Source organism: Heloderma suspectum, chromosome 4, assembly GCF_057233095.1.
Source record: "Heloderma suspectum isolate Gila_16-S chromosome 4, 16-S_ref, whole genome shotgun sequence".
NCBI lineage: Eukaryota > Metazoa > Chordata > Lepidosauria > Squamata > Helodermatidae > Heloderma > Heloderma suspectum.
The window spans coordinates 84,780,617-84,807,729 of NC_139461.1; the positions used below are offsets into that span (position 1 = coordinate 84,780,617).

General features: G+C 41.3%; 1 protein-coding gene across 2 annotated transcripts in view; it reads left to right on the forward strand.

Moving 5' to 3' along the window:
• The window catches only part of MTCL1 (microtubule crosslinking factor 1), a 144,025-nt gene that overhangs the window by 49,345 nt on the left and 67,567 nt on the right, over positions 1-27,113 (forward strand). For both annotated transcript variants that reach the window (XM_084848102.1, XM_084848101.1), the window contains exon 4: positions 25,490-25,549. In XM_084848102.1, the coding sequence (XP_084704228.1) occupies positions 25,490-25,549 (60 nt within the window). The remainder of the gene's footprint in view (positions 1-25,489; positions 25,550-27,113) is intronic.

Below are 27,113 nucleotides of genomic sequence, written 5' to 3' on the forward strand. Positions count from 1 at the left end.
GTTTGTCACAGCCTGTGCCACTTGAAGTATGTCTGGGGGATCTGAGGCAGCCAATGTATCTGTACTGATACTATGCTTAAGTTGTAAATATTGCCAGGCTGCTCTTGGAGGTATGCCAAATTCATCTTGTCACACTCCAAAGGGTTTGAACACATTTTCTTTGGTGAGGAGCTGTGATAGGAAATAAATGCCATTATTGGCCCAAGTTTTCCACATTACCTTTCTGTTTGTTTATTATTTGTTTCTTTATTACATTTATATCCCCCCTTCCATCATGGACCTCAAGCTGGGTACATGAGGTTCCCAGATCATCTCCCCTCCAATCACCAAGCAGACCTAGACCTGCTTAGCTTCGGCAAGGTGGCTGCCTCATGTGCCTTCAGACTATGCCCTGGGACCACTGTTGGCTACTTAGATGTGTGGATTGCCCCAGATAGTGAGTTGATTACGTGCACATGGGTCAAATTGAAGCTGATTGGCTATTGCTTTCCAGATCTGTCTGGTGGCCGGTATTGTGGGAGCAATGTGCAGGATATTTCAAGTAAACTCAGCCCAGCACAGCCCAGCTTTGCAGCAGGGCTACTTCCACCCCTTCTATTCTGGCCCATTCCAGTAAGTAATGATCTGTTTATTTTAGCCACAATTTTGCCTGAGCAATAAATAGATTGTTTAAAACTTTTCTGTATGATGTGGGTGCTAGACTGCACATCGCATTTTCAAAATATCAACTTCTGGTTGAGCAAGGTGGTTTTCACTTGTCTTTTATTTATTTAAAATATTTCTGGACCACCTTTCAGAGCCAAAGCCCTCCTAAGGTGGCTCACAGCAATAAAATATGTAAAAAAACAGTTAAAATATTAAAAGTGATAAAAACATAAAAACAACAATAAAAGCCAACAATAAAACCAGCAACAATGTTAACAGAAGTAACAGCAACAATAGCAGTCATATCAATAGAAGGCCAAGGTAAAATAATATGTTTTCAAGGCCTTCTTAAAAGTCTGCAATGACAGAGCATGGCGGACCTCTGATGGCTGCTTGTTCCAAAGGTGTGGGGCCACTGCAGAGAAGGTTCTTTCATGTGTGGTCACCCACCCGACTGCTCTCATGGGTGGGCGAATGAGAAGGGCCTCTCTTTCTGATCTTAAAGTGCGGGCAGACTGATTTGTATGAAGGCAGTCCTTCAAGTAACTTGGTCCCAAACCGTTTAAGGCTTTAAAGGTTAAAACCAGCACTTTAAATTGGGCTCGGAAACATACCAGTAACCAGTGCAGCCGGTGCAGTATAGGCGTTATATGATTGAATCGCCTCGCCCCCACCAGTACTCAGACGGCTGCATTCTGCACAAGCTGGAGTTTCTGAACCATCTTCAAAGGCAGCCCCATGTATAGCGCATTACTGTAGTCCAGTCTGGGTGTGGCTAGTGTGTGGATAAGTGAAGCAAGGTCCATCCTCTGCAGACAGGGCCACAGTTGGCGTACCAACCTAAGCTGGTAAAAAGCACTCCTGGACATTGCGGCCACCTGGGCTTCCCCAGTTAGCTCAGAGTCCAGGAGTACTCCCAGACTGCACACTTGGTCTTTCAGGGGGAGTGCAACCCCATCTAAGACCAGTTGTAAACCTCCATCCGAAGTAGCTGGTTTCCCAACCCACAGTACTTCCATCTTGTCTGGATTAATTTAAATTATATTACATTTCTTCTGTAGTAACTTTGCTACCACATTTTTAAAAAGAACATTTAGGCAAATGACTAATTTTTACTGCAACAACTTTTACCCATTCATGAATTTGGACCATTTGTTCAGTTCTTGTTTCTTGTTAATTATCAGTGAATCAATATTCTTTTTAACAAAGTCTTTAACATCTTTTTAAAAATCAGAAACAACAACCACATAAAGAACTTTCCATAATATGGAAGCACAGACTTAAATTACTGAATGGAACATGATCTATATTCAGATTCTTTAAAAAAAAAGAAAGAAATAACTTTCCTGATATCAACTTTATGAAATGTCCCTTTAACACAAATCCAGATCTGCTCCAAATGTAGTAATCTGGAATAACTACTACCCCCAGTACCACATTCACAATTACTACTGCAGAGTAGATTATCCATTTTAGCCATAGCAATGCATTATGGATATGCATGGAAGATTTTACACTTACTATTCATATCACTGGTTAACTACTCTGCTTGTGAGTAAGTCAGGGTTATTAAACCCAAGAGTGTAAAATCATTTCTAATAATTTAATCTTAGCCTCCTTTCAAGAGTGTGGTCTTTCCAAACCATACAATATGAAACAGTAAAATTAGGTCTAAAATGATAAAAACACCTTAAATTTAAACAATCTGAAAATAAACCAATTAAAGTAAAACCCAATTTCAAATGTCTAACAGCATCAAATACCATAAAACCTTTTCAATTAAAAGCCAGAGAAAGTATAATTTTAAAGCCCTCTTAAAAGCAGCCACAGATGGAGCCAGTTGTATATAACTTGGGAGGGAATTTCATAAGGTAGTGGCCATCACTGAGAAGACACTATGGACATGGTCTTGTCTGCATGAATAGAGGCTTTTCATTTACCCCCTTTCTGTCTCTACTTCACATGTTCATGGGATCCTATAGAGTGGCATCCTATTGAGTGCAAGGGGGTAATTTTTTGGTAGCTAATATACAGACACACACACTTTCCTGTACCCATAACCAAGTTTTTCAACTTGGGTGATCAGACTGGACTTAAGGATTCCATTTGAAGCCTTACAGGTCTCTAAAATGGTTTACTATTTCCTAACCTTCCTGGACCCCTTCATGGATCACTGTCTTGTTGTGGCGAAGGGGCTTGCATAACTCAGTAAAGCCATAAGCTATGCTGTGCAGGGCCACCCAAGATGGACAGGTCATGGTGGAGAGTTCTGACAAAATGTGGTCCACTGGAGAAGGAAATGGCAACCCACTCCAGTATTCTTGCCAAGAAAACCCCATGGAACGTATCACAAGGCTAAAAGATATGATGCCGGAAGATGAGCCCCTCAGGTTGGAAGGTGTCCAATATACTACTGGGGAACAGCAGAGGGAATTTCCAAGTAGCGCCAGAAAGAGTGAAGCAGCTGGGCCAAAGCTGAAAGGACACTCAGCTGTGGATGTGTCTGGTGATGAAAAGAAAGTCCAATGCTGTAAAGAACAATATTGTTTAGGAACCTGGAATGTAAGATCAATGAATCAAAGTAAGCTGGAGGTGGTCAAATGTGAGATGGCAAGAACATTGACATCTTGGGAATCAGCGAACTAAAATGGACATGCATCAGCGAATTTAATTCGAGTGACCATTATATCTACTACTGTGGGCAAGAATCCCTTAGAAGAAATGGAGTAGCACTCATAGTCAACAAAAGGGTGAGAAAAGCAGTACTGGGGTACAATCTCAAAAATGATAGAATGATCTCAGTACGAATCCAAGGCAAACCATTCAGCATCACAGTAATTCAAGTCTATGCCCCAACCACTGAGGCCGAAGAAGCTGAGGTTGATCGGTTCTATGAAGACCTACAACACCTTCTAGAACTAACACCAAAAAAGATGTCCTCTTCATCATAGGGGATTGGAATGCTAAAGTAGGAAGTCAAGAAATTATCAGGATAACAGGCAAACATGGCCTTGGTGTACAAAATGAAGCAGGACAAAGGCCAATAGAGTTTTGCTAAGAGAACACGCTGATCATAGCAAACACTCTTTTCCAACAGCACAAGAGGCGACTCCACACATGGACATCACCAGATGGTCAATATCGAAATCAGATTGATTATGTCCTTTGCAGTCAAAGATGGAGAAGCTCTATACAGTCAGTAAAAACAAGACCTGGAGCTGACTGTGGCTCAGGTCATGAGCTTGTTATTGCTACATTTTCGCTTAAATTGAAGAACGTAGGGAAAACCACTAAACCATTCAGGTATGACCTAAATCATATCCTTTATGAATATACAGTGGAGGTGATGAATAGATTTAAGGGACTAGACTTGATAGGCAGAGTGCCTGAGGAACTATGGACGGAGGTCTGTAACATTGTTCAGGAGGCAGCAACTCAATCCATCCCAAAGAAAAAGAAATGCAAGAAAGCAAAGTGGCTGTGTGATGAGGCTTTACAAGTAGCTCAGGAAAGAAGTGAAGTGAAAAGCAAGGGAGAAAGGGGAAGATATATCCAACTGAATGCAGAGGTCCAGAGAATAGCAAGGAGAGACAAGAAGGCCTTCTTAAATGAACAATGCAAAGAAATCGAGGAAAACAACAGAATGGGAAAGACGAGAGATCTCTTCAAGAAAATTGGAGATCTCAAGGGAACGTTTTGTGCAAAGATGGGCATGATAAAGGACAAAGAAGGCAGGGACCTAACAGAAGCAGATGAGATTAAGAAAAGGTGGAAAGAATACACAGAAGAACTATACAGGAAAGATCTTAATGTCCCTGATAGCCATGAAAGTGCAGTCACTGAACTTGAGCCGGACATCCTAGAGAGTAAAGTTAAGTGGGCCTTAGGAAGCATTACTAACAACAAAGCTAGCGGAAATGACAGTATTCCAGCTGAGTTATTTAAAATCCTAAAAGTTGATGCTGTTAAAGTGCTGCACTCAGTATCCCAACACATTTGGAACACTCAACAGTGGCCACAAGACTGGAAAAGGTCAGTTTACATTCCAATTCCAAAGAAGAGCAACGCCAAAGAGTGTTCAAACTACCATACAATTGCGCTCATTTCACATGCCAGCAAGGTTATGCTCAAAATCCCACAAGTTAGGCTACAGCAGTATGTGAACCGAGAACTACCGGAACTACAAGCTGGGTTTCGAAGAGGCAGAGGAGCTAGAGATCAAATTGCCAACATTCGCTGGATCATGGAGAAAGCAAGAGAATTCCAGAAAAATGTCTATTTCTGCTTCATTGGCATTGGAGACACCATATTGTAGTGGTTCTGCTCCTTCCTCTCCGGCAAGTACCAGAGGGTAGCCTTGGGAGAGGAGGTTTTGGACCCGTGGCCACTCACTTGTAAGGTGCCACTGGGTTCCATCCTCTCCCCGATGCTATTTAACCTCTATGTGAAGCTGCTGGGGGCTATCATCAGGAGGTTTGGGGTGCAGTGTCATCAATATGTGGATGACATGCAGCTCTACCTCTCATTCAAATCTTCACCAAGGTTGGCCATAGAATCCCTGTCCAAATGTCTGGAGACGGTGAGTGGCTGGATGGGGAGGAACAAGCTGAAGCTGAACCCTGACAAGACCGAGGTACTTTTGGTGGGAGACAAGAGGAGGCTGGGGGATGTTGACCTGGTGTTGAATGGGGTACGGCTACCCTTGAAAGACCAGATCTGCATCCTGGGGGTCATTTTGGACTACCAGCTGTCCATGGAGGCTCAGGTGTCAGCTGTGAGCCGGACAGCTCTGTATCAACTCCATCTGATACGGCAGCTGCACCCCTGCCTTCCCGACCATCTGCTCCCGTCAGTAGTACATGCCCTGGTCTCCTCTCGTTTAGACTACTGTAATGCACTCTATATGGGGTTACCCTTGAAGATGGTTCAGAAGCTGCAGCTGGTACAGAACACGGCGGCTTGCCTGATTAAAGGCAGCCGCCGGCGAAATCACATCACTCCAGTGCTGAAGGAGTTGCACTGGTTGCCAGTTGTTTTCCAGGCCAAATTCAAGGTGTTGGTTTTGACCTTTAAAACCCTATATGGTTCCGGCCCAGCCTATCTTAAGGAGTGCCTCCAGCAACACCAGACAGGCCGCTCAACAAGATCAGCCTCGGATGGCCTTCTCTCTGTCCCATCAGCCAGGACAGCTAGACTGGTGGGGACGAGGGAGAGGGCCTTTTCTGTGGTGGCCTCCACTCTGTGGAACTCCCTCCCTAGGGAACTCCGCCATGCCCCCTCTTTAATGAGCTTCTGTCATGCATTAAAAACGTGGTTGTTCAGGCAGGCATTTGGGGTGGGTTAGGGTATTTTAGAAAACGTTTTTATTGTAGAATTGTATTGTTTTAAACTGTTTTATTGTACCCTGTACATTGCCCAGAGTGGCTGGGTGACCAGCCAGATGGGCGATTAATAAATTGAATAATAAATAATAACAAATAAATAAATCACAGGTCGGAATTAAGATTGCTGGGAGAATTATCAACAATCTCAGATACGCAGACGATACCACCGTAATGGCAGAAAGCAAAGAGGATCTAAAGAGCCTCTTGTTGAGGGTGAAAGTGGAGAGTGCAAAAGCTGGTCTGAAACTCAACATTAAAAAAACTAAGATCATGGCATCTGGCCCCATCACTTCCTGGCATATAGAAGGGGAAGAAATGGAAGCAGTGACAGATTTTATTTTCTTGGGCTCCAAGATCACCGCAGACGGTGACTGTAGCCATGAAATTAAAAGACGCTTGCTCCTTGGGAGGAAAGCTATGGCAAACCTAGACAGCATAGTAAGAAGCAGAGACATCATCTTGCCGACAAAGGTTCGTATAATCAAAGCTATGGTTTTCCCAGTAGCAACATATGGCTGTGAGAGCTGGACGATAAGGAAGACTGAAGAATTGATGCTTTCGAACTGTGGTGCTGGAGAAGACTCTTACGAGTCCCCTGGACTGCAAGGAGGTCAAATCAGTCCATCCTAAAGGAAATCAACCCTGACTGCTCATTGGAAGGACAGATACTGAAGCTGAAGGTCAAATATTTTGGCCACCTAGCGAAGAGAAAACTCCCTGGAAAAGACCCTGATGCTAGGAAAGATTGAAGGTAAAAGGAGAAGGGGACGGCAGAGGATGTGATGGCTAGATAGCATCACCAATGCAATGAATATGAACCTGAGCACACTCCGGGAGAGAGTGGAGGACAGGAAGGCCTGGCGTGCTGTGGTCCATGGGGTCACGAAGAGTTGGACATGACTTAACAACTGAACAACAACAACAACAACCTTCCTGGAAAGGTCATGTTTAATAGTCTTGAATGTACATATGCCTTCTTTGCAGTTAGAATACTTGTGGTTTCTAGTAATTTTGATTGACCTTTTATTTTTTATTTTTAAGAATGAGTCTTCAAGGATGTGAATATTGAATTTCATTCTGTGTTTTTTTCCTAGTCAATGAAGTAATCTACTGTGCTTTTATTGTTTCCTCATCCTTTCCTATTTTAACATTCCCATCAGTACATTCTTACTTCCCTCCCTTCCCTTCCTCACTAAGATCACTGATGAAAAGATGTGATACAATGGGATCCAAGACTGATCCTTAAGGCGCTCCTCCATTTACTTCTCCCTAGCATCTTGAGATAATAAATTAATATGTTGTAGCATTTACATAGTTGTTTTGTGTAGCCAAAAGAAAAAACAAATGTCTTCTGAGCTATTAACTATTGGAGCCAATGTTAATTAACACATTTTATTTTTTCAAATATGTATTTATGTAATTACATAAATAACTTCAATGATAACCTGAAAACTATGGCAATTATCAGCCAACTTTAATTATGTAGCTGTTGGTTTGGCTGTGATATCTACATAGTAGAGCTTTGAATCTTCAGAGCACTTTGCCTTCACTTGCTTCCCACATATCTTCACTGAATGTTAAATAAAAGGGGTGCTGTGATGTCCAGTTTATAGTTAAGGCAAAGATGGTTTAATTAATGGAATATAGAAGGTCATTGGTTTATTTCAGATACTTAATTTATTTTTAAGGCAGGACAATTCTAAATGATTCTGAGGGCTCAATAAAATGAAGTTGGGGGCAAAAAGGAAAATGTATACATGGCAACTAAGAGGGAAAGTTTGGGCCCTGGCCAGTGCAAACTCAAGGTTTTTGAGTGCACTTGGGCAAGATACCCTCAATGAGCCCCTCCCTTCCTAAATAAAGTCAATAATAATAATAATAATAATAATAATAATAATACATTGTCAATGAAGTAATCTACTATGCCTTCATTGTTTCCTCATCCTTTCCTATTTTAACATTCCCATCAGTACATTGAATGGCTACCTTCTCACTGCCATTATCACCGGCTGCTATTGTTCCTCCTTCTCTTTCCCATCATTGCTGCCATTTGCTTGTTTGGCAGATAGAGAGCCAGTCAGCATGTAGGCAGTGGCATTTACTGCTCCTCCTCATTACCAACCATGCCTACCCTTGTCACTGACCCTGGCCCTGGCTCAACACCATTGCACCACTATTTGCAGCTGCCTGGTGTCTTTTGCTGCTGGTGATGGGAACAGATGAGTGAAAATTAGTAAACGGCATTGCAGCAGATCTGGAAAAACGTCAAGACAATGGATATTATCCCCTTGGGGTGTTTATTCCATGAGTAGTGTTGGCTGAACCATGATTATCTTATTTAGACATTACTTTTGCCATGCTGAAATTGAGATTAGGAGGCTGAAGTTCTGATTCAGTGGCCTGTATTTGGGTCTATAAAGTTGATGATATAGGGCAGAATTGAATGGTGACCAGTTGCGAGCAGCCAGCCCCACTGAATTTGTTCTGCAAGAGGGGCCCACCACTTGGGCAATTGAGATTTAGCGCTTATTGTGACAAACCCCGAAATGACCAGAAACACTTGTTTCTGGAACAGGGCAGGTCAGCAGAGCTCGCACAGGGGAGCTCTGCAATCTGCCCTTTTCCAGAAACGAGAGTTTCTGCTCATTTTGGGACTTGTCCCTGGAATTGCTAAATCTCCTTTCCACAAGTGGTGGGCTCCGCTTGCAGAACAGAATCAGCGGGGCTGGGTGGTGGGCCCCATGCATGGACGGGCAACGTAGGATACTGTGCTTAGTTCTAATGGATACACATCATATCAAAAATCTCTTGCCCATCTTGAAGTCCTTTTTATGTAGTTTTCCTAATATATGAATGCTTCAGCTTGCTGTTTTTCTTTTCTTTATTGGGTATTTGGCTGCAAGGCACCTGTAGTCTACTATGTGTTATGGCTTTGCTGAACATCCAATGCTTCTCAGCATTTTAGAAACTATTTCATCATTAATATACAAAAGCAAGGGACTGAAGAGAAAAACCTGAGTGGTATAGCTCTTTTATTTATCACCCAGTAACTTCTTGACAGCAGTGAATATGCAAACTAAAACATAGAGCTTGCATCATTTTTCCAGGCAAGATGCAGCGGTTTTTTTTTCACAAAGGTTATCCTAATTGGGGTGGATGTAATGTGTAGGCTCTTTGTATCATGTTGAAGGAACTAGGAAATGTCAGTGAATTTTAAATTTACATTATGAAAGAGAAAAACAGATACAGATCATAAGGGAACCTAGCTTTACATTTAAAAGCTGCCAGAAATCCTAGCAGTATCAGCATATGCCAAGTAAGGTCCCAGTTAGCAGAATGTGCTCACATTCCTGCATGCCAAATTTCTCTTGACATTTTGACCAAGATAGAATGACAGTGCAAAACTGTTAGGCCTAGAGCAGATAAACTTACCGTATTAAAATCGAGTTTACAATAATGTACATGTGAGAGCAGAATATGTTTCCAGAAAAGAAGTTGCCTGCTCTCTTGTTTCCTTTTTTATGTAGAAATAATCAACACTTCACAAAACAATTGGCTTTCAAAGGAAAGAATTAACTAGCACAGCACAATAGAAATATAATGATGAATGCATTCCAGTTTGTTGTTCCAGTATAGTATAAAGAAAATGCTGCATTGTGATTTGTTGCCTTGCTGGACATTGTATTGTGTCCTGAAGTGTAATGGGTCATGGTTGTTAATTTATATATTCAGCATCAACTCCTCCCCTTTGCTTACAAAATAGAAGTTCAGCAATTTTGGTGGTGTTCTTCAGATGCAGTGGTTTGGTTGAAGTCAAGGGTAGGATCCAATGCTGCCTGACTGCTGGTGGCGAGCACTGCCAGTTCTTGGTGCATGTGCAGCTGACCCTGCCAGTGGCAGTGTGCACACAGCCCCTACCGCTGCCAGCGGAGATATAGAACTTCCAGGGACCTGACCCTTCCAGAAACTTGTGACTCCAGTCATTTGGGGCCTTGCCCCTGGAAGCACTACATCGCTACTGCTGGTTGTAGGGGCTGCACATGCACCCGGGGTGATCTGCACATGCACTGGGAATCGACAGTGCTCACCACCAGTAGTAGGGCACCGTTGGATCCTACCCCAAGAATCCTTTTCAGATGTTCTGTTCTTGTAGAGCAAGTACATGTGGGAGAAGGAATGATATTGTAGCAGAAGGCCCACCATGTGACATAGGAGGCATATTTATTTAACAGTCTGCAAAGAACCCGTGGATGTCCAATTTTATCCATGGAAGGATTTCTCCATGCATTTGGAAATGCTGGCAAAGTAGGATTGTCAATTGTGCGAAGAGAACTCTCTGCATACTCAGATGTATGCACAGGGTCTCTTTTCAGGCCTATAAAAGAAGATGCACATTGGATTTGGGGCACACATAATCCTGTTCCTCCCCTTCATGTATTCATTAGAATGTCTGGAAGGCATAGAATTAGATTTGAAAACCTTTGTCTGGTCTCTGGATTTCAATATACCTAAATTAAATTTTTTTTAAAAAAAGTAAATGTCAATTATGAAGGTTCTCTCCCTTTGGCTTCTGCTGATGCTAGTGTTACACATCTTAGCGTAATTATTTGCAAAGGTCTGGAAGGTGTGTTTTTAAATACAATAGAAGTGTTTCAAAGAAATTGCCAAATGTTCCCTGGAACCTAAAGGAACTGCCTCCCAAGTGTATAAAAAGTAGTGGTACTTAAAGAACAAAACTGGATACTGGAGCTTCTGTTGCCTTTGCCACAGGAATATATCTTACAAGTATTGTTCTAGACCTAGGCATAGATAAATGTACAGTAGTGGATACAACTATACAGACAAAATAAAATGCGAAGATTTCCCCTATAACAATCGTAAAAAATACTATACTTCACAGAAAGAAAAGATAATCTAGTGTGCAATCCACTTTAGTAGTAACACCAAAGCTTTCACCACCCATAATCTAACTCATGGGTGGATGGACTTCTTCAGGTTTAGTGGGTGTTTCTGGTTTTGGTTGTTTTACTAGAACGTCAAAATTCACCAGACAGAACCACATGCAAAATGGTGGCACAGGACAGCTTCTGTACACTTAGTATTAAGTACCAGGGCATCTTTGAGCACATGCTCAGTCCAAGAATTTGTTTTCAGATTCAGAACTGGCCTCTGTCCTTTCACACACAAATCAGTTCCTGGTTTCCCTCCAAGCTGTCTTTGTTTCAGGAATGTAATTTAGAAAAAAAGCCTTTTCCTTGTTGCTTTAATCAAACCATTGAACACCAGAAATCCTAGCTGATCTATTGCAAATCACCCTGAGATATACCAGTAGATTCTGATCTACCTACTATCACCCCTGATCTAACTTTGGCAGTAGCCAAAGAAAAACGCAACCCACACATCAGGTTATTTCTGGGTCATACTCATAAAAAGCATGAGGGCAGGTGCTTCTATCTCTTCCTGCTGGGTCATTTTGAGAAGGCACTTAGGGACAAACTAGGTGAGGCATAGAAGATCTCCCAAGGTTCCTTTCCTTTCCATTCTGTTCCGTTCCGTTCTTTTCTTTTCTAGAAAAAGTCATAAGAGACCCCAAATTAGACTGAGGCCGTGGCAGTGGGGATGGGGGAGTTAATCCTCCCAGCCCCCCGCACCATTTCCTCAGTTGAAATACTGCTCCTACTGGAGAAACTTGGGCATGTTTATGTTTTCTTCAGCAGGACAAATAGTAGCTCATAGGCAATTTAGATTAACCCCCTCCCAGCACTGCAGCCCCAGTCCAGTTCATGCATGTCTTCCCCCTAGCCCACCCACTCCCCCTTTCTTTTAAAAAGAAAATGTTGGGAGATCCTATCAGACATCTCTGTAGTTTGGCTTTCAGAACAGTTCCTCCCCAGAGTGTTTTCATATTTGAGGCATGAATAGTCTTTGAGCATCTCTTCCGCTATTTATGTTAATGTCTTATGGGTGATTAAAGCACAGGAGAATGTGAAAGGGAGGCATTTGTGATGCAAATGACCATTCTGACCAATGCAGTTTTACATTTGCATTACAAAGCAAATTGAAGCAAGAGCTGCATTAAACCTCAGTGTGTGAAAATTCCCCTTGACTCACTGTACTTTCTGTGAAGGCCAACTCCAGAACAGAGAAAGCAGCAGCCAGAGCTGAAGCTGGGCTTCCTCCTTCAACATTCCTCCTTGTATTCAACTTAATACAAACTACATATGACAGGCAATCACCTCTGATTATTTTTTTTTAACCCAAAGCAGCTTTAGGAAGGTACGACTTCGAGTGGAGAAATATATGGGGTGGGGGTGGCTGCTTAGTCCTTTGTTCTACAGGTTTTCATCCAGGAGTCTTTTCTAGCCTTTCCTGGACATGCCAAGGATTTAACTTCAAACCATTTTATTTGATTCCATTATTATTATTGTTATTGCTATTGCTATTATTGCTATTATTGTACATTTCCTCCAAGGAGCTCAAAGCAGCATACATGGTTCTCTCCCCTTTTTATCTTCCATAAGAACATAAGAAGAGCCATGCTGGATCAGACCAAGGGTCCATCTAGTCCAGCATACTGTTCACACAGTGGCCAACCAGCTGTTGACCGGGAACCCACAAGCAGGGCATGAGCGCAACAGCACCCTCCCACCCATGTACCCCAGCAACTGGTGTACATAGGCTCACTGCCTCTGGTACTGAATAGCCATCAGGACTAGTAGCCATTGATAGCCTTTTCCTCCAGGAATTTGTTTTATCTTCACAACAACCCTGTGTGGTAGTGATTGAGAGCGACTGGCTGAGGGTTCCCAGTGAGTGGGAATTTGAACCTGGGCCTCCTTGGTCCTAGTTCAGCATTCTAACAATTACCCCACACTGTCTGCATGCAAAACATGTTAATTACCACTGAGCTATGGCCCCATCTTCCCACTCAAGGTGGGACTTTGTGCCTAGTCCCATCCCCCAACACATTAAGTAATCTGCCCCTCTGTTTCATGCTGCATAATAAGAAACCTGATAGAGCAGGCATGGGTGGAATTCAGAAGGGTGTTTTACTTTCTTTTTTTACTAGAATTTCTATGTGGAATCTGTGTTTTAATTTTGTAATGCAGTAGCACATACTCAGAGCCTCGTGTGGCGCAGAGTGGTAGGCGACAGTATTGCAACCGAAACTCTCCCCACGACCTGAGTTCGATCCCAGCGGAAGCCGGGTCTCGGGTAGCCGGCTCAGGTCGACTCAGCCCTCCATCCTTCCGAGGTCAGTAAAATGAGTACCCAGCTTGCTGGGGGAAAGGTAGTCACGACTGGGGAAGGCAATGGCAAACCACCCCACTATAGTCTGCCATGAAAACGCCAGCGCAAGCGGTGTGCCTCTAGGGGTCAGTAATGACCTGGTGCTTGCACAGGAGGAACCTTTCCTTTCCTTTCCAGTGCATACTCATGATCCTCAAACAAGTATGACAGAACTCATCTGATACTGAGTGCCAAACTACACATTACCTTACGCTTTGTATGGCTCAAGACCTTAGCAAGGGCGATAGGAGGAATTTAGCCCTTTGCCGACCCCCTCACCACCACTGCAGTCCTGATCCATCACCCAGTGCCTCCAATTTGCATTGTCAAAAAAGGGACCATGAAACCAAATGGATTCTTTTTTGGCAATGCAAATTGCAGGTGTGGAGTGCCAGTTCTGGATTGGGACCACAGTAGGCAGGGTGATTAAAGGATTAAAGCCCTCCCTATTCCCCACACTAGGGTTCTAATCTGGATCAGGGGTCCTGTGCAGGCAATTTGGAGGGGGGACCCTACACTCAAGGCTAGAACTACACTGCTAAGGTAACGTAGTTTGGTCTTGAGTATGCACTTGGGACAGTCTTGCTAGGTCAGACCAAAGGCTGCCAAATCTAGGGCTCTGAATCTCCACAACCAGAGCACAGTAGGTGGTCCTCTGGAAAGGTTTTACTATCAGTGAACCACAGTCTACCTTCTGCCCATCCCTGTGGTAGAATATCTGTAGAGGAAAAACCTACTCCTCTGGTTCTATAAGAATGCTAAATGAAGAATTAGCCAGACTTCAGCTTTTCCTAGATGTTGATCCAGACAAGTAGATGGAAGCCTCATTTTTCAGTGTTCAAGAAAATTCTGTCAAACAAATCTTGATCTGATGCCAGCTTGAAACAGTGTCGCCATACCTACCTTAAGATCTAATTAAACTGGCTTTTAAAGCATTAAGCTGTCATCTATAGAACTACAGGAGCATTTTAAAAAATGGACATGGTTCGCTGAGCCTTTAGAATGCGTTGTAGTCATTTTGAAAATGAGTTCTACCTGGAAACCATTATCATTCCCTCTCTTGCAATATCCAGGTGTGAGTGCCTTTGCTTATGCAGCTGAAATAGCATGTCTCAAGCACAAGAAGGATGTATCGGCAAGTTCTGTAGAAATGCAAAAAGCAAAGCAAAAAACCAACGACCTGAGTGAAAAACAAAGATTCCCCCACCCCAGCAGCAATGACTGAGTGTGCTCCGACTGAGTGTGCTCCGAGGCTATGGAGTGCTGTGTGTGTGGCAGGGAGACAGAAAACCAGGTGGGAGAGGGAATGGAATAGCATATTATGGTGGAGGGGGTGGCTGACTGGCTGGAGCAATACACAGGGACACTCCATAATGCAGCATTTTGTTGCAAGTCCCACATGTATATTTTAATTTTTAATGGAAGGGTATTACACCTAGGCATGTACAAGAATTCTGTTTCAGTTCGCAAATCAGTTGAAAATGCCCTGTTTGCAATCCCAAGCGTGAATGGGAGCACATGTTCTCCGAAAATGTTTGCAAATTTCTGAACTTGCATTCATGTTCACAAAATGTGCACGTGAACAATGTGCACTTAAAAAAAAATTCACACATTAAGAAACGCACAATTTTAAAAATGTAGACTTTAGCTTTAGAGTGAATATTTTGGTGAGCTTAAACATGCCTGGTTCTACCATCCCTAATTACACCATCCAGGTTTTAAATTACTGTCCTAACAGGTTGATGAGATTAAGTTCCTTGGAGGAAAGGCAGAATATAAAGCTTTTGGGGAAATGAGCTCTATTGGCCTCCAACTCTGTGGACTTTTAGAAAAGATGTGAAAACACATCTTTTTAATCCAGCCTTTTAAATTATGTACGTTCATGTTCTAATGTTTTACTGTTTTTAATATTCTTGTTTTTAATGTTTAAAGCTTTTATTGTTTTAAATTGCTGTGCACTTCCTTGATTGCTTTTCAGTAAATAAGGCAATATATAAATGTTAATAATAAGTAAATAATAAATAAGCAAGCAAAAAAACCAATTTGGCCTGTCTTTGATATTTTTCTTGTTTGCTTGCTTGCTCCCCACCCCCACCCCCAACGGCATATTATTTGTCATGATCCATAGTGTTCCTCCAGAGTTATATCTGCATTGCCTGGTATTATTGAGGCTGTTGCTCAAAATATGTGCCAACTCTGGTTAAATGTTTCTGCTGTCTGACCTTTGACCAACTTTGATTTAGTAGAAATGATCAGGTTAACATATGGATTCACCTGGCTGCAATATACTTAAGTTGGAGTATGCTGGAAGAGAGATGGGGTGCAATCCAGCATTCTTGAATTGTTAGAACAGTAAAAAAACTATGATATAATTTTTAGAAGGAAGTTGGAAGGAGTAATGAAAGTTTGATTGTTTGAATCAGTTAAAGATTGACTGAGTACTCAAGAAGATGATAAAATATAATGGTGCCAAGAAAAGATGACTGCGTGTCTTTTCCACTTCTAATCCAATTCATACATAGGCTTCCCTTAATTGCACACTGTGTCTGGGGTTTGTCTGGCCCGAACTTGCACTCCTAGGCAAATAATTCTAGTGTATGCTTTGCCTTTTGTGAAGACTGATTATTTGTGCCTATTGCTGTTAAAAGGATAAGATGAAGAGAGCAATCCAATGGGCTAGATGCCCAAATGACAGAGGGCTCTGGTGCTTGAGCCCTCTGTTCATCCTAAACCCTGTCAGGCTATTGCCAGCAGGGTGGGAGGAGCAACAGAGGCTATTTTTGCCTCTCCATCCTTCTTTGTAACACTTTTTGTTAGATAGGCCCCTGAGCCCATAAAACCTGCTCTCCCTGCCAAGGGTGGGGAAAGCACCTGAGAGGCCATTGGATCCAGTGGATCTATGGCCTCTCCCATCCCCCGCCCCACCCCAATACACTGACCTGGCCTGACTTCAGGAGAGGGAGCTACCATGGAACTTTCTGCGGTAGCTGGGATGGGCTTGTAGGCAGAGATCCACAGTTGGATCTCCTCCTCTGAGGTTGGAGCTCTATCTCTGACTTCAGAGGAGGAGATCCGCTGCATCCTGTCTGCATCCTGCATCCTCAACACTGTCTGGGTGCTATAGGGTTACACTCTAAGGCTGTTATCTTTACATACCAGGAATTCATCCCATTGAACTCAGAAGGACTTATGACTTAGTCAACATGTATAGGATTGCACTGTTAACCATAAAATAATGTTCATGGATATATTTTCCATTTTTGCCTTTCTGCCTCTGTAATGGCCCCAGGCCTGTAACCAAATCACCAGTAGTTTTAGAGAGGCCTAGAGATCCATAATGCTTTATTAGTGCAATTCTCTTGCTAGTGGACCTCTTGACTGGTAAGATGAGTCAAAGGTCGATATTGCCACCTCAGCACATTCCATGCTAACGAGCTCTGGTATCTTATCAGGGCCTAGGAAGCGCTTCAGCTCTGTTTGTGCTAAGCTACAGGTATCTATGCTGGGAAAGTTCTGATTGCTTTCCTCCTCACCAAGCACTATTAGTCTATGCTGGGAAAGTTGCAGATGAATACTAATTAATGCTTGTTTCTGTCATGCTGCCTCACTGCTAACATGTATGGTATAAAACCCATTTTACCCTTTGGCTCTGGGTTCAGAGAAGCTGTCTGATCCAACCATTGGGTATACCTGTGTGCTGTAAGTATTCAGTAAAGTCTCTTTGTAAGCAAACCTGGATCTGGCTTATCACTTCTGCGGCACCTCCAAACCTTAGCAGCCCATGGCCAGGGCATACAGCCTCTTTCATAAATTCTGGTATTTTACTTGGGTTTGTTGGTGAACAATTCAGTTTGTTTTTTTAGTCTGTGCACATAAGAGCTTAGAAGAAGTTTGAAACAGAGAGTATGATTCCTAGGCAGACTTGAACAGGGGCACGTCTCATTTTAGATGTTACAGCTTTTGCTGAATACCCTAGGTATTCAGTGGTTTCATTTTTTATTATTATTATTTAGAGAGCTATCTTATGGCTCCTCAGATGAGGAGTCATGGGATACTGGGGATTTCTGCCCTACAAGGCCATAGACAGAGCTATGGCCTTAGGGTAGGGAAATCCAAGTGAGGATTCTTTCCCTTCACCACCTGTCATGGAAAGCTGTGCAGCAGCTCCCTCTTCTGAGGTTGGTGTCACAACCTCAGGAGGGGAGCAGGTGGCTGTTTTTTGGGTGGGACTGTGGGCAGGGAGGAGAGAGGACATGGATTTGCCAGATGGACAAGCCTCTTGGCTTCTCTCCCCACATGACAGCAAGGCAGGCTCAGAGGCTGGGAGGTGAAAATGCCCCCATCATTCCCCCCGCCTTGCCAGCAGCAGCCTCAGTATCGGAGTCTTCTGTCCTTTAGCTCTTAGACAGGTACTACTGCTCTCTAAAATTTAAAAAACAATCACATTTAAATCACATTATAATCTACTCTTAACAATTTTGTTTATTATAATTTACTAATTATATGATTTAATACATCAATTATAGAAATATTTTTATACCACCAAAATATACAATATATCTAAACATTTATTTCCTGTCTTTATTAATCATCTTAAAAAAAATAAAACAGTCATTCAAAGGAATAACATTCATCTCTCCTATCAGTCCAATAATGGGGGGGGGGGATTATTTCATAAAATCATAACATCAACCTGATATCCTTCTTCTCTAAATTTTAAATAATAACTAAGTTTGACATTTTAACATAGATCAACACTTAATATTTCAAGGTATTATAGTGGGGACCTCATAATTTTTCTGCTTTGAGCTATTAGTATTTTAGCTGCTAATATTAAATTAAATATGACCTTTACAACTTGTTTAGCTCACACCCTTAAAAAATAACTTAATAATATAATATAAGATCCTGTGGCCTTTTCATACCCAACATACATTCAGTCCTTCTCAATTAGTACATGCCCCAAACACTAAATTTTAGGAGATATTCACCATATCTGCAACAAGTCTGCTTTTTCATAATTATATCTCAAACAACAAGATAGTGAAGAATATCTTTTTTAGCCTCCGAGATACCATCTTGTTATTATTTTTAATGTACTTCAGTTAAATTAATACATGGGGATAAATGCTTCCCATTTTCCATGAATATTCCCATATTTCATCACTCATTACATAATCCTAAGTAAGGTTTTGGGAGATCCTCTGTCACTTTCAAAGCCCTGCCATCTCATGCTGGCCAAGGTGGGAAGTGGGCAGATCTTTGTTTTTAAATGCCCCCCCCCCAATGTAATGAGAAGACATTAGCTATGCCAGCTTTTCAGGGAAATGGAGGGGCTTTGCATCCATTGGATCCAAAGCTGGCTCTGCATCATCCCACTCCCAGAATGCCCCTGTTTCTGGGGCTGCCACAAGTGGGAACACCACCGGCATTAGATTTACCCACAAGCATAAATGAGGACTGCAGGTCACATGTGCCTCCCCCTAAGACTGCTCACCACTGGCAGAGGGAAACCTCTACCCATCCTAACCGACTCCAGATAAACCTGATGTATCTTACATAATTTTCCTTTATTAGATTCATCAATCATATTTTCGGATTTTGTTTCAACATACAGTTCTTTCTTTTCTTGTACCCGATGGCACACTTGTCGAAACTGGTATTCAAAAATCCTATTCTACATTTTATTAATAATTTCATTGTAAGAAGATTGTGGCTGTTTATACTTGGGTCGTGTGTATTATGAGATTTAAGCAGAAAGAGAGATTGAGAGAGAGAGAGAGAGAGAGAGAGAGAGAGCAAGCACTATTGCAATGAACAATACCTTTACAACTGTAAGCCGATAGATGGGCAAGAGTAGATTATAAAGGTTATCTGGGGCATGTCCAGTGCAGGGAAGATTGTGTTGGTGCTTGTTTAATCCCTCCACTCCTTAGAATTTTACCTAATACTTCATAGAAAGCAGAGGTTGTTTTGGTCCTGGAAAGCTGCTGTGTTGCTTTGGTTATTGAGGTTGAATTCATAACGCCATATTGAATATCATGCCAACACTTTGAAAATGACATCAGAGTATCAAACTTTTAAAAAAAAAGGTTCCTCAGGTTCAAAAGTTGACAACTATTTTTCTGGAAATTCAAAGATATATACAACACTTTTCCAGAAGAGTGCTTCCTTTTTCTGAAATGTAAATTATACTTTTTGTAAACTATCAGTTTCAACCCTGAAGCCACAATTTCCGATGTCCTTTTGATTAACTTGATATTATACTATCTTTCATTGGAATTTATATGCCTGCAGGTTACATGTTTAGAAATGCTTTGCTTTCTTAGAACAAAACAACAAGTAGAGATATTGCATCATGTAGCTATTGATTTCAAAAAGAAGAAGGTTTGAATTGTAAATGCTTTGCTGTTATACATAATCTCTGTAACACACCTTATTATGTTTAGTGTTTCCTTAAAAAAGAAAAAAAGAATCACAAGGTGATACCATCAAGGGAGCAGTTGAGATTATTTTTTAGTGTGTCATTGATTTCTGTATATGACTTTTTTTACCAGCAGATGATCCTGTGATGGCATCATAACTGCCTCTGCTGGCAAAAATAATATGTTACTGGGCTCTATCTAATATATCTTTATGTTTTCAGTTGTCTTTGTAAAACATTTATCTTCATAAGTAAGGAATTAGAGAAAAACTCTGAAGTGAACTAATTACCCCTTGGTTCCTATAAAATGAAGGTTATAATCCTGAGTACACTTAATTTGGGGGTATGCCCCATTGAGCTCCATGGGACATACTTCTTAGTAAACATACATAGGATCAGGCTGTAGGTTGCCTCATAAAGTGGTACAAGAGGACTTCCACATGGCAGATGTGGAAATTGTCTCTAGTTCATCCAGGACCCAAACAGTGGGGTATTGTGCTTGGACATGGGAAAAAAAAAATCAGGTTCAAATGCCTGCTCAGCTCTCTAGGTGTCCTTAGGCAAATCATATTCTCCTTGCCCAATGGATTTTGCACGTTTATTGTGGGAGTAAACCACTGCTATGAATTACTTAGAGGAATGATAAGAAATAATCAATACTGCCTGTGTTTCTCTGCATGTAATTTTATGACTAATTTCTGTAGTTAATTGTAGTCTATGTTGCAGAATGAGCAAATCAAAATAAACAAAATGTGTAAGTGCAAATAATAGTCCAGAACAATTGGGAATGCTAACAATTATGATGCAGTTTACAAGATTATTATGAAGAAGGATGAACATTAGGATTGCAAAACACTGTGCACATGTTCAGGTATATAAATGACAGTGCAGAACCATAATTCCTTTTGTTGCAATCCTATACACACTTACCTGGGGATAACTTTTGTTGAACTCGATCGGATTGACTTCTGAGTAGATATGCACAGGACTGTGTTGTAAATGACACAATAATGACACTGGTACAGAGTGCTTCTATCATTCTGATTGATGTAAATTTATTTTTTCTTTTGTAAGATTTTATAAGTAGTAGCCTTAACCACTTCCCATTTTTACACTTGCCACAGTTTGTTGTAAGCATGAGCATGCTGGATCTTTTTTCAAATTTCATACTGCTTTGTTATTTCTCTGCATCAAGCTCTCCGAGGGCAGACTATAAAGGGTCTGTTGAAGGTCACAGGCTCTAATGGTAGCTGTTTATGTAATGGTAGCTGTGCCGTGGGGAGATATCAGAGAGGTAGAGGCGGCAAGGAACTAGGGAATAGCAATGGAATTTGCATTAACTTGATAGTGCAACTTACTCTGGGTCTTAGAATCAGGTAAGTCTTTGAAAGCCACTGCAAGTTCCAAGAAGCCCCGTGGGTTTTGATTTTCTCCTTTGATGTGTGAACTTGAAGCAAAGCCATGTAACAGTAAGAGCTGCACCAAGTATGCCTGTAAAGTTGAAATTGAAAGAACAGACACTTTGTGGAGAATTCTCATTTTAACATCTGCTTCATCTAAGGGATGAGCAGCACTCAGTATGACACATTTCCCATTGCACATCAATATGAGATCATGATTTCAACCAAGCTGGATGGGGGAGGGAAAAACATAACTTTGCTAGGGTTCTTTTTCCTTTCTCCACTAATGAAGGAATGCAGACTTGCTATATAGTAGAGGATATGTAATAAAATAAAATATCTAATATAATAAAATGCAACATAGGTCATATAGTTTGCCATGATAAATATACCCTTTGCCTCAGTAATTCAAAGAAATCCAGATGCTAAGGGAATTTCACTGAATGAGATGGTGAGGTATTGTTGCCCAGACAAATAGCCAGAGACTTATGGAATGCAGTGGATTCATTCATTCATTCATTTCATTTATATACCGCCCAATAGCCAAAGCTCTCTGGGCGGTTCACAAAAATGGATTGGATCTAAAGGCCCCTTCCTCCAATGGAAGGGATCCTCCCACCAGAGGAAGAGGACTTTTGTATTCGACCCAGTGTTTCCGACCCTGGTACCCTCCAGATATTTTTGACTACAACTCATAGCATTCCTGACCATTGGCCATGCTGGCTGGGACATCTGGACCACCAGTTAAGGGAAGATTGGCCTATGCCTCCAAGAACTCAGACAATGGCCTTGTATCTGGGAAAACAGCTTTGGATGATCAGAGCATGCAATAACCATAGGGTAGGGTTATGTAGAGGACTAACATTAGTCCTATGTAGAGTAGACCCATTGAAATTAGATTAAATTAAGTCCCATTCATTTCAATGGTCTACTCTACATAGGACTAGCATTGGCTACTACTCTATGATTCCTCCTTCCCTTTTTTAAACTTGAGAATAGGTTGGACCTCTCTAATTATCACCACACTAAATCTTGGTAGAAATGTTTGTCTGTGACTAGTCCTCCAGTGTGAGAGGCATCTCAGTTTCATTGTGCTTCAAGTTCAGAGCAGTACTTTTTGCTGAAAGGTCTTTCAGAAATAGGTGACATCCTCCTGTTTGCCACCCTGCAGTGTGTACTCTCAACTATTAGAAGGAGCTATTTGTAAATAGCCAAATGAACATCACAGAAAGAGTAAAGTGTCTTAAAAAGAATAAACTAATATGATCATTTTGGATTTTGAATCTTTAGGACTGCCATCCTATACATATTTTCTTGGGAGTAAGTCCCATTGTTACTTAACAGGCCTTACTTACATCTGAGTAAATGTGCATAGATTCGTACTGTAGGACAATCCAAGAGAGAGCAGATATTTGGCAAGCTTCACTGATTATTATTCAAGGGAAATTAATGTACTTTACATTCTGGATGCTAGGCTGTGTTGTTTATGAAATGTTGAAATGTGGCTGCTCATGCAGATTATTAAGTAGATAACATTTATAGACTAGTAATGCCAGAATTAGATGGGAATCAGTGTTGATATGGATCACTTATATCAAACCTGGCTTTATCAAGCCTCAGTGATCTAGTGAGGTATTCCTGCCTTCAGGCCAGCTGAAACTGGAAGATGATAAGTGTCTCATGGTTCGTTTTGCTGATCTGAAGTTGTACATAAGTTAAAATCTGATTGGAAAGTTCAGCATAGTATTATCCTTCAAATTCCAAGATTTGAGGAGAAAGACTGCAGTGAGATCCCAAGTCAGATTTTTGGGTTGCCTACGTAGATGATTACTTTCTCTCTCATGGGGAACCAAATAAGGAACACTGTAGAATCCTCAATAGCCATCATTCAACCCACAGGTTCCCAAATTCACAGTTTGCCATTTACCCTTGCATGGCCCTGTGTAAATGGAAAAGAAAAAGGCTTATGATGTTTTGATTGCTGCTACACTATTCACAGTGTGTTCCTGCTTTGGGAATTATGGTGGGCATCATAAAGTTATTTGCTGACCCTTCTTGAAGTAATGGTCCCAAATAAATGTCTCGATTGTTCAGATTAGTCATTCTCTACCATGCAGCTAAGTCTGGCAACTTGCAACTGCCTAAATTTAAGGCAAATGACCACAATTCTGGAAATACCCTAGATAAAGATGGAGAAAGATGGGGCAAATGCATTTAAGTTGCAGCCTGTGAAAGGTTGTGGCATTTTATTAATTAATTAATTAATTAATTATATTTATATCCCATCTTTCTTCTGTCATAGAACTCAAGCTGGCTACATGTGGTTCCCAGGTCATCTCCCCTCCAATTACCAAGCAGACCCAGACTTGCTTAGCTTCAGCAAGGTGGCTGCCTCATCTTCCTTCAGATCGTGCCTTGGGACCATGCTTCACTTCTCTGCTGCTATTGCTGAGTGGGTGTGGGTGGGCAATTGCTTGGCTTGCCTTATATAGGTGCTGAGATGCGGTGCATCCATAAGCCATATAACCTTGTGCCACCATGAATCAATCATGCTTGAAATGCTAGTGATGACATTTGTACCTGCACAGGCACAGTATGGCAATGTCTGTAATGTATGAACTCCCCTCCGTTACTGCTTGTCAGTAGCATCCAGGCAGTCAAAGACAAACTTCTGTAAGCAAATGCACTGATAATTATATCAACTAACAAATATTAAACACCACCTTTTACCCCAGGCTATCAAAGGCTGGACCAAATAAAAAAGTTGTCACAATGGTTGCGAAAGATGGTCAGACTTGAATTTTGCTGATTTTCAGGAAATGAACTTCCACAATGTGATGTGCTCTTGACATGGTGCTCAGGTAGAATTATTAAGATGGTGCTCTTGGTCATTCCAAGTGATGGGAAGAGTCTGTCTCTTTGATATGTGTAAGGCTGAAATTTAAAAATGGAATTGGTAGATTTTTAAAAATAGTATGCAGTTATTCCTGGCAAAAGATCCCTGTATGTGTACAGCAAAATAATCAAAGAGCCTTGCTGTGAAGTGGTACATAAAAGATAATTTTAAAAACATGATGCTTTATTAGTGTTGTTAAAATACCACCCCCCACAGTAGCTGGTCCTTTCTACACCATATTGGTCAATGGCCTCAAAAGTGATAGTTAATTGTGCTTCTTATTGCATAAAGCAGCTTCTTTCCTAGGCTAAAGATTTATTGTGAGCCTTTTTCTGTATGGCAGCGAAATATGTGAATGGTCATCCTAGTATAAATCTAGGCTGTAGCCTACTCAGGATTTTATGTTCCTAAATTTCTTATGTTCCTAAATAGCATAGTGCTCAAAGAAGACTTCTTCTCTTGTATCAGGGTTGACAACATATAAGCAATAACAAATCACAGTAATCTTAAAAGCAGATTAACATTTTGAACATGGAGAAACTAAAATAAATTGTAGAGTATCTTGAGCATATGCTACTGTATATGAGTGAACTGTAAATTGCTGTAGTGTTCAGCACATAGGTAAAAGGGATTAATGGTAATCTTCAGCATCTGAATAACTAAAATGATCCCAGTTTAATAGCTAGGACCAAAATGTCTGTTGATTGTTTTAAACTAATACTATTATATATTTTCTTTTTTAGAAGTTTGTAACATTTTTTTATAGCTGATGCCAGACACTATAAAAGTGTTAATTAGTCTTAGAATTTTTCACTCTTATGGCTAAAAACCTAAGAATAAGCTTACTAATGCACAAAAACAACTTTTTTTAGTACAATCCCATGCATGTCTGCTGAGAAGTAAATCCCAATGAGTTCAACAAGTCTTACTCCCAAGGAATTGTGTAAAAAGACTGCAGCTTTAGTCCAATATATTGTCAAAGCTCCTGAATCTTTCAGATAACCTGCACAATGCTCCTATTTCTCTGTCCTATCTCTTTCCCTCACCCCTCTCCGTCCTTGTTAAGGGTTATTGCAACACCTATGTAAAATGGCTCCATATGCTCTGGAACATTTCCATTCAGAAACTTTAGGTCTTACACACACGTGCTCACGCACGCACACACGCACACACACACCACTCAGCTATTTTCATTTGAGAGAATGAGCTTAGCAGTCCTTGGTACCACAACATACTGTTACAAGCAGAATAACGAATCCAAAACGTTATTGTTAATGTAATAATTAGGGTTTTCAAGTTACTTTTAAGGCATCAAATACTGAAATTAAAAGTCAAGACAGCACCAGAGAGCAATGCTTTTCACTACTCCAGTGGATGACTATGGTGACATCTCCCTAATTCTTTCCTTTGTGTGCAACTTTTAATTAACTATCTATTTGATGTTTCTCAGAGCTCCCTGAAGAGAAGAGGCAGCAGGGATATTCACAAAGAAAAGAAGGCATTTGCTCAGGTACTGTCTCTAGTCACATACATGTCAATGTCCAGTGAATATTTAGTGGGCAAATGAATGTTAATGGATTTCAGGGGATTTAGAAGATCCCCATAATTTATTTGCAATTTGTAATTGCAACTAGTTTTGTTAAAATAGGTACCTTTCATTCTTTTCTTTTCTACCCCCCTGCCCCGCCCCACCCCCCCAAATCATGTCTGTAGACAAAAGCAGAAATTTTTCTTATGGAAAATAAAACCACCTCATTTCAGAGTATTTGGAGCAGATAGAGCTCAGGGACATTAACTAAATTTATCCTTGGTGCCAAGGTTTTTCTGCTAATGAGCATCTTGGCACCAAATGCAGTTCACACACTAAAACAACACATAGCGCGTTATTCTCTCAGAGTCTGAGGTGTTGTTTTTCAGGTAACAGCATGTGATCACAAGTTATCAGTTTATTTCAGCCTGATTAAACTAGAAAAGTGAGGCCATCCACTTGCCCCACTTGGATTCAGATTTTATTGAATTTCTGAAATGTGGTTTTCTCCAGGAAAACAGTTTAGATTTCGCTTCTGTTTTCAGCTGGCTATAAATAATTGATGTTTTCTCCACAGCTTTCATACCATTAGCTGCCAAATAGATTGGGCACATGGATTGGATTTCCACTCAATGAAGAGTCATTGCAAGGTTTGGGGGGGAAGTCTTTATTGTTGTTGTTGTTGTTGTTCAGTCGTTAAGTCGTGTCCGACTCTTCGTGACCCCATGGACTATAGCACGGCAGGCCTTCCTGTCCTCCGCTCTCTCTGAGTGTGCTCAAGTTCATATCCATTGCCTCGGTGATGCTATCTAGCCATCTCATCCTCTGCCATCCTTCTCCTTTTGCCTTCAGTCTTTCCCAGCATCAGGGTCTTTTCCAGAGAGTTTTCTCTTCGCATTAGGTGGCCAAAATATTTCAGCTTCAGCTTCACTATCTGTCCTTCTAATGAGCAGTCAGGGTTGATTTCCTTTAGGATTGACTGATTTGACTGCCGTACAGTCCAGGGGACTCGTAAGAGTCTTCTCCAGCACCACAGTTCAAAGGCATCAATTCTTTGGCGCTCAGCCTTCCTTATCGTCCAGCTTTCACAGCCATATGTTGCTACTGAGAAAACCATAGGTTTGATTATACAAACCTTTGTCGACAAGGTGATGTCTCTGCTTCTTACTATGCTGTCTAGGTTTGCCATAGCTTTCCTCCCAAGGAGCAAGCGTCTTTTAATTTCATGGCTGCAGTCACCGTCTGCGGTGATCTTGGAGCCCAAGAAAATAAAATCCGTCAATGCTTCCATTTCTTCCCCTTCTATATGCCAGGAAGTGATGGGGCCAGAAGCCATGATCTGAGTTTTTTTAATGTTGAGTTTCAGACCAGCTTTTGCACTCTCCACTTTCACCCTCAACAAGAGGCTCTTTAGATCCTCTTCGCTTTCTGCCATTAGGGTGGTATCGTCTGCATATTGGAGGTTGTTGATAATTCTCCCGGCAATCTTAATTCCGACCTGTGATTCATCCAACCTGGCGTTTCTCATGATGTACTCTGCATATAA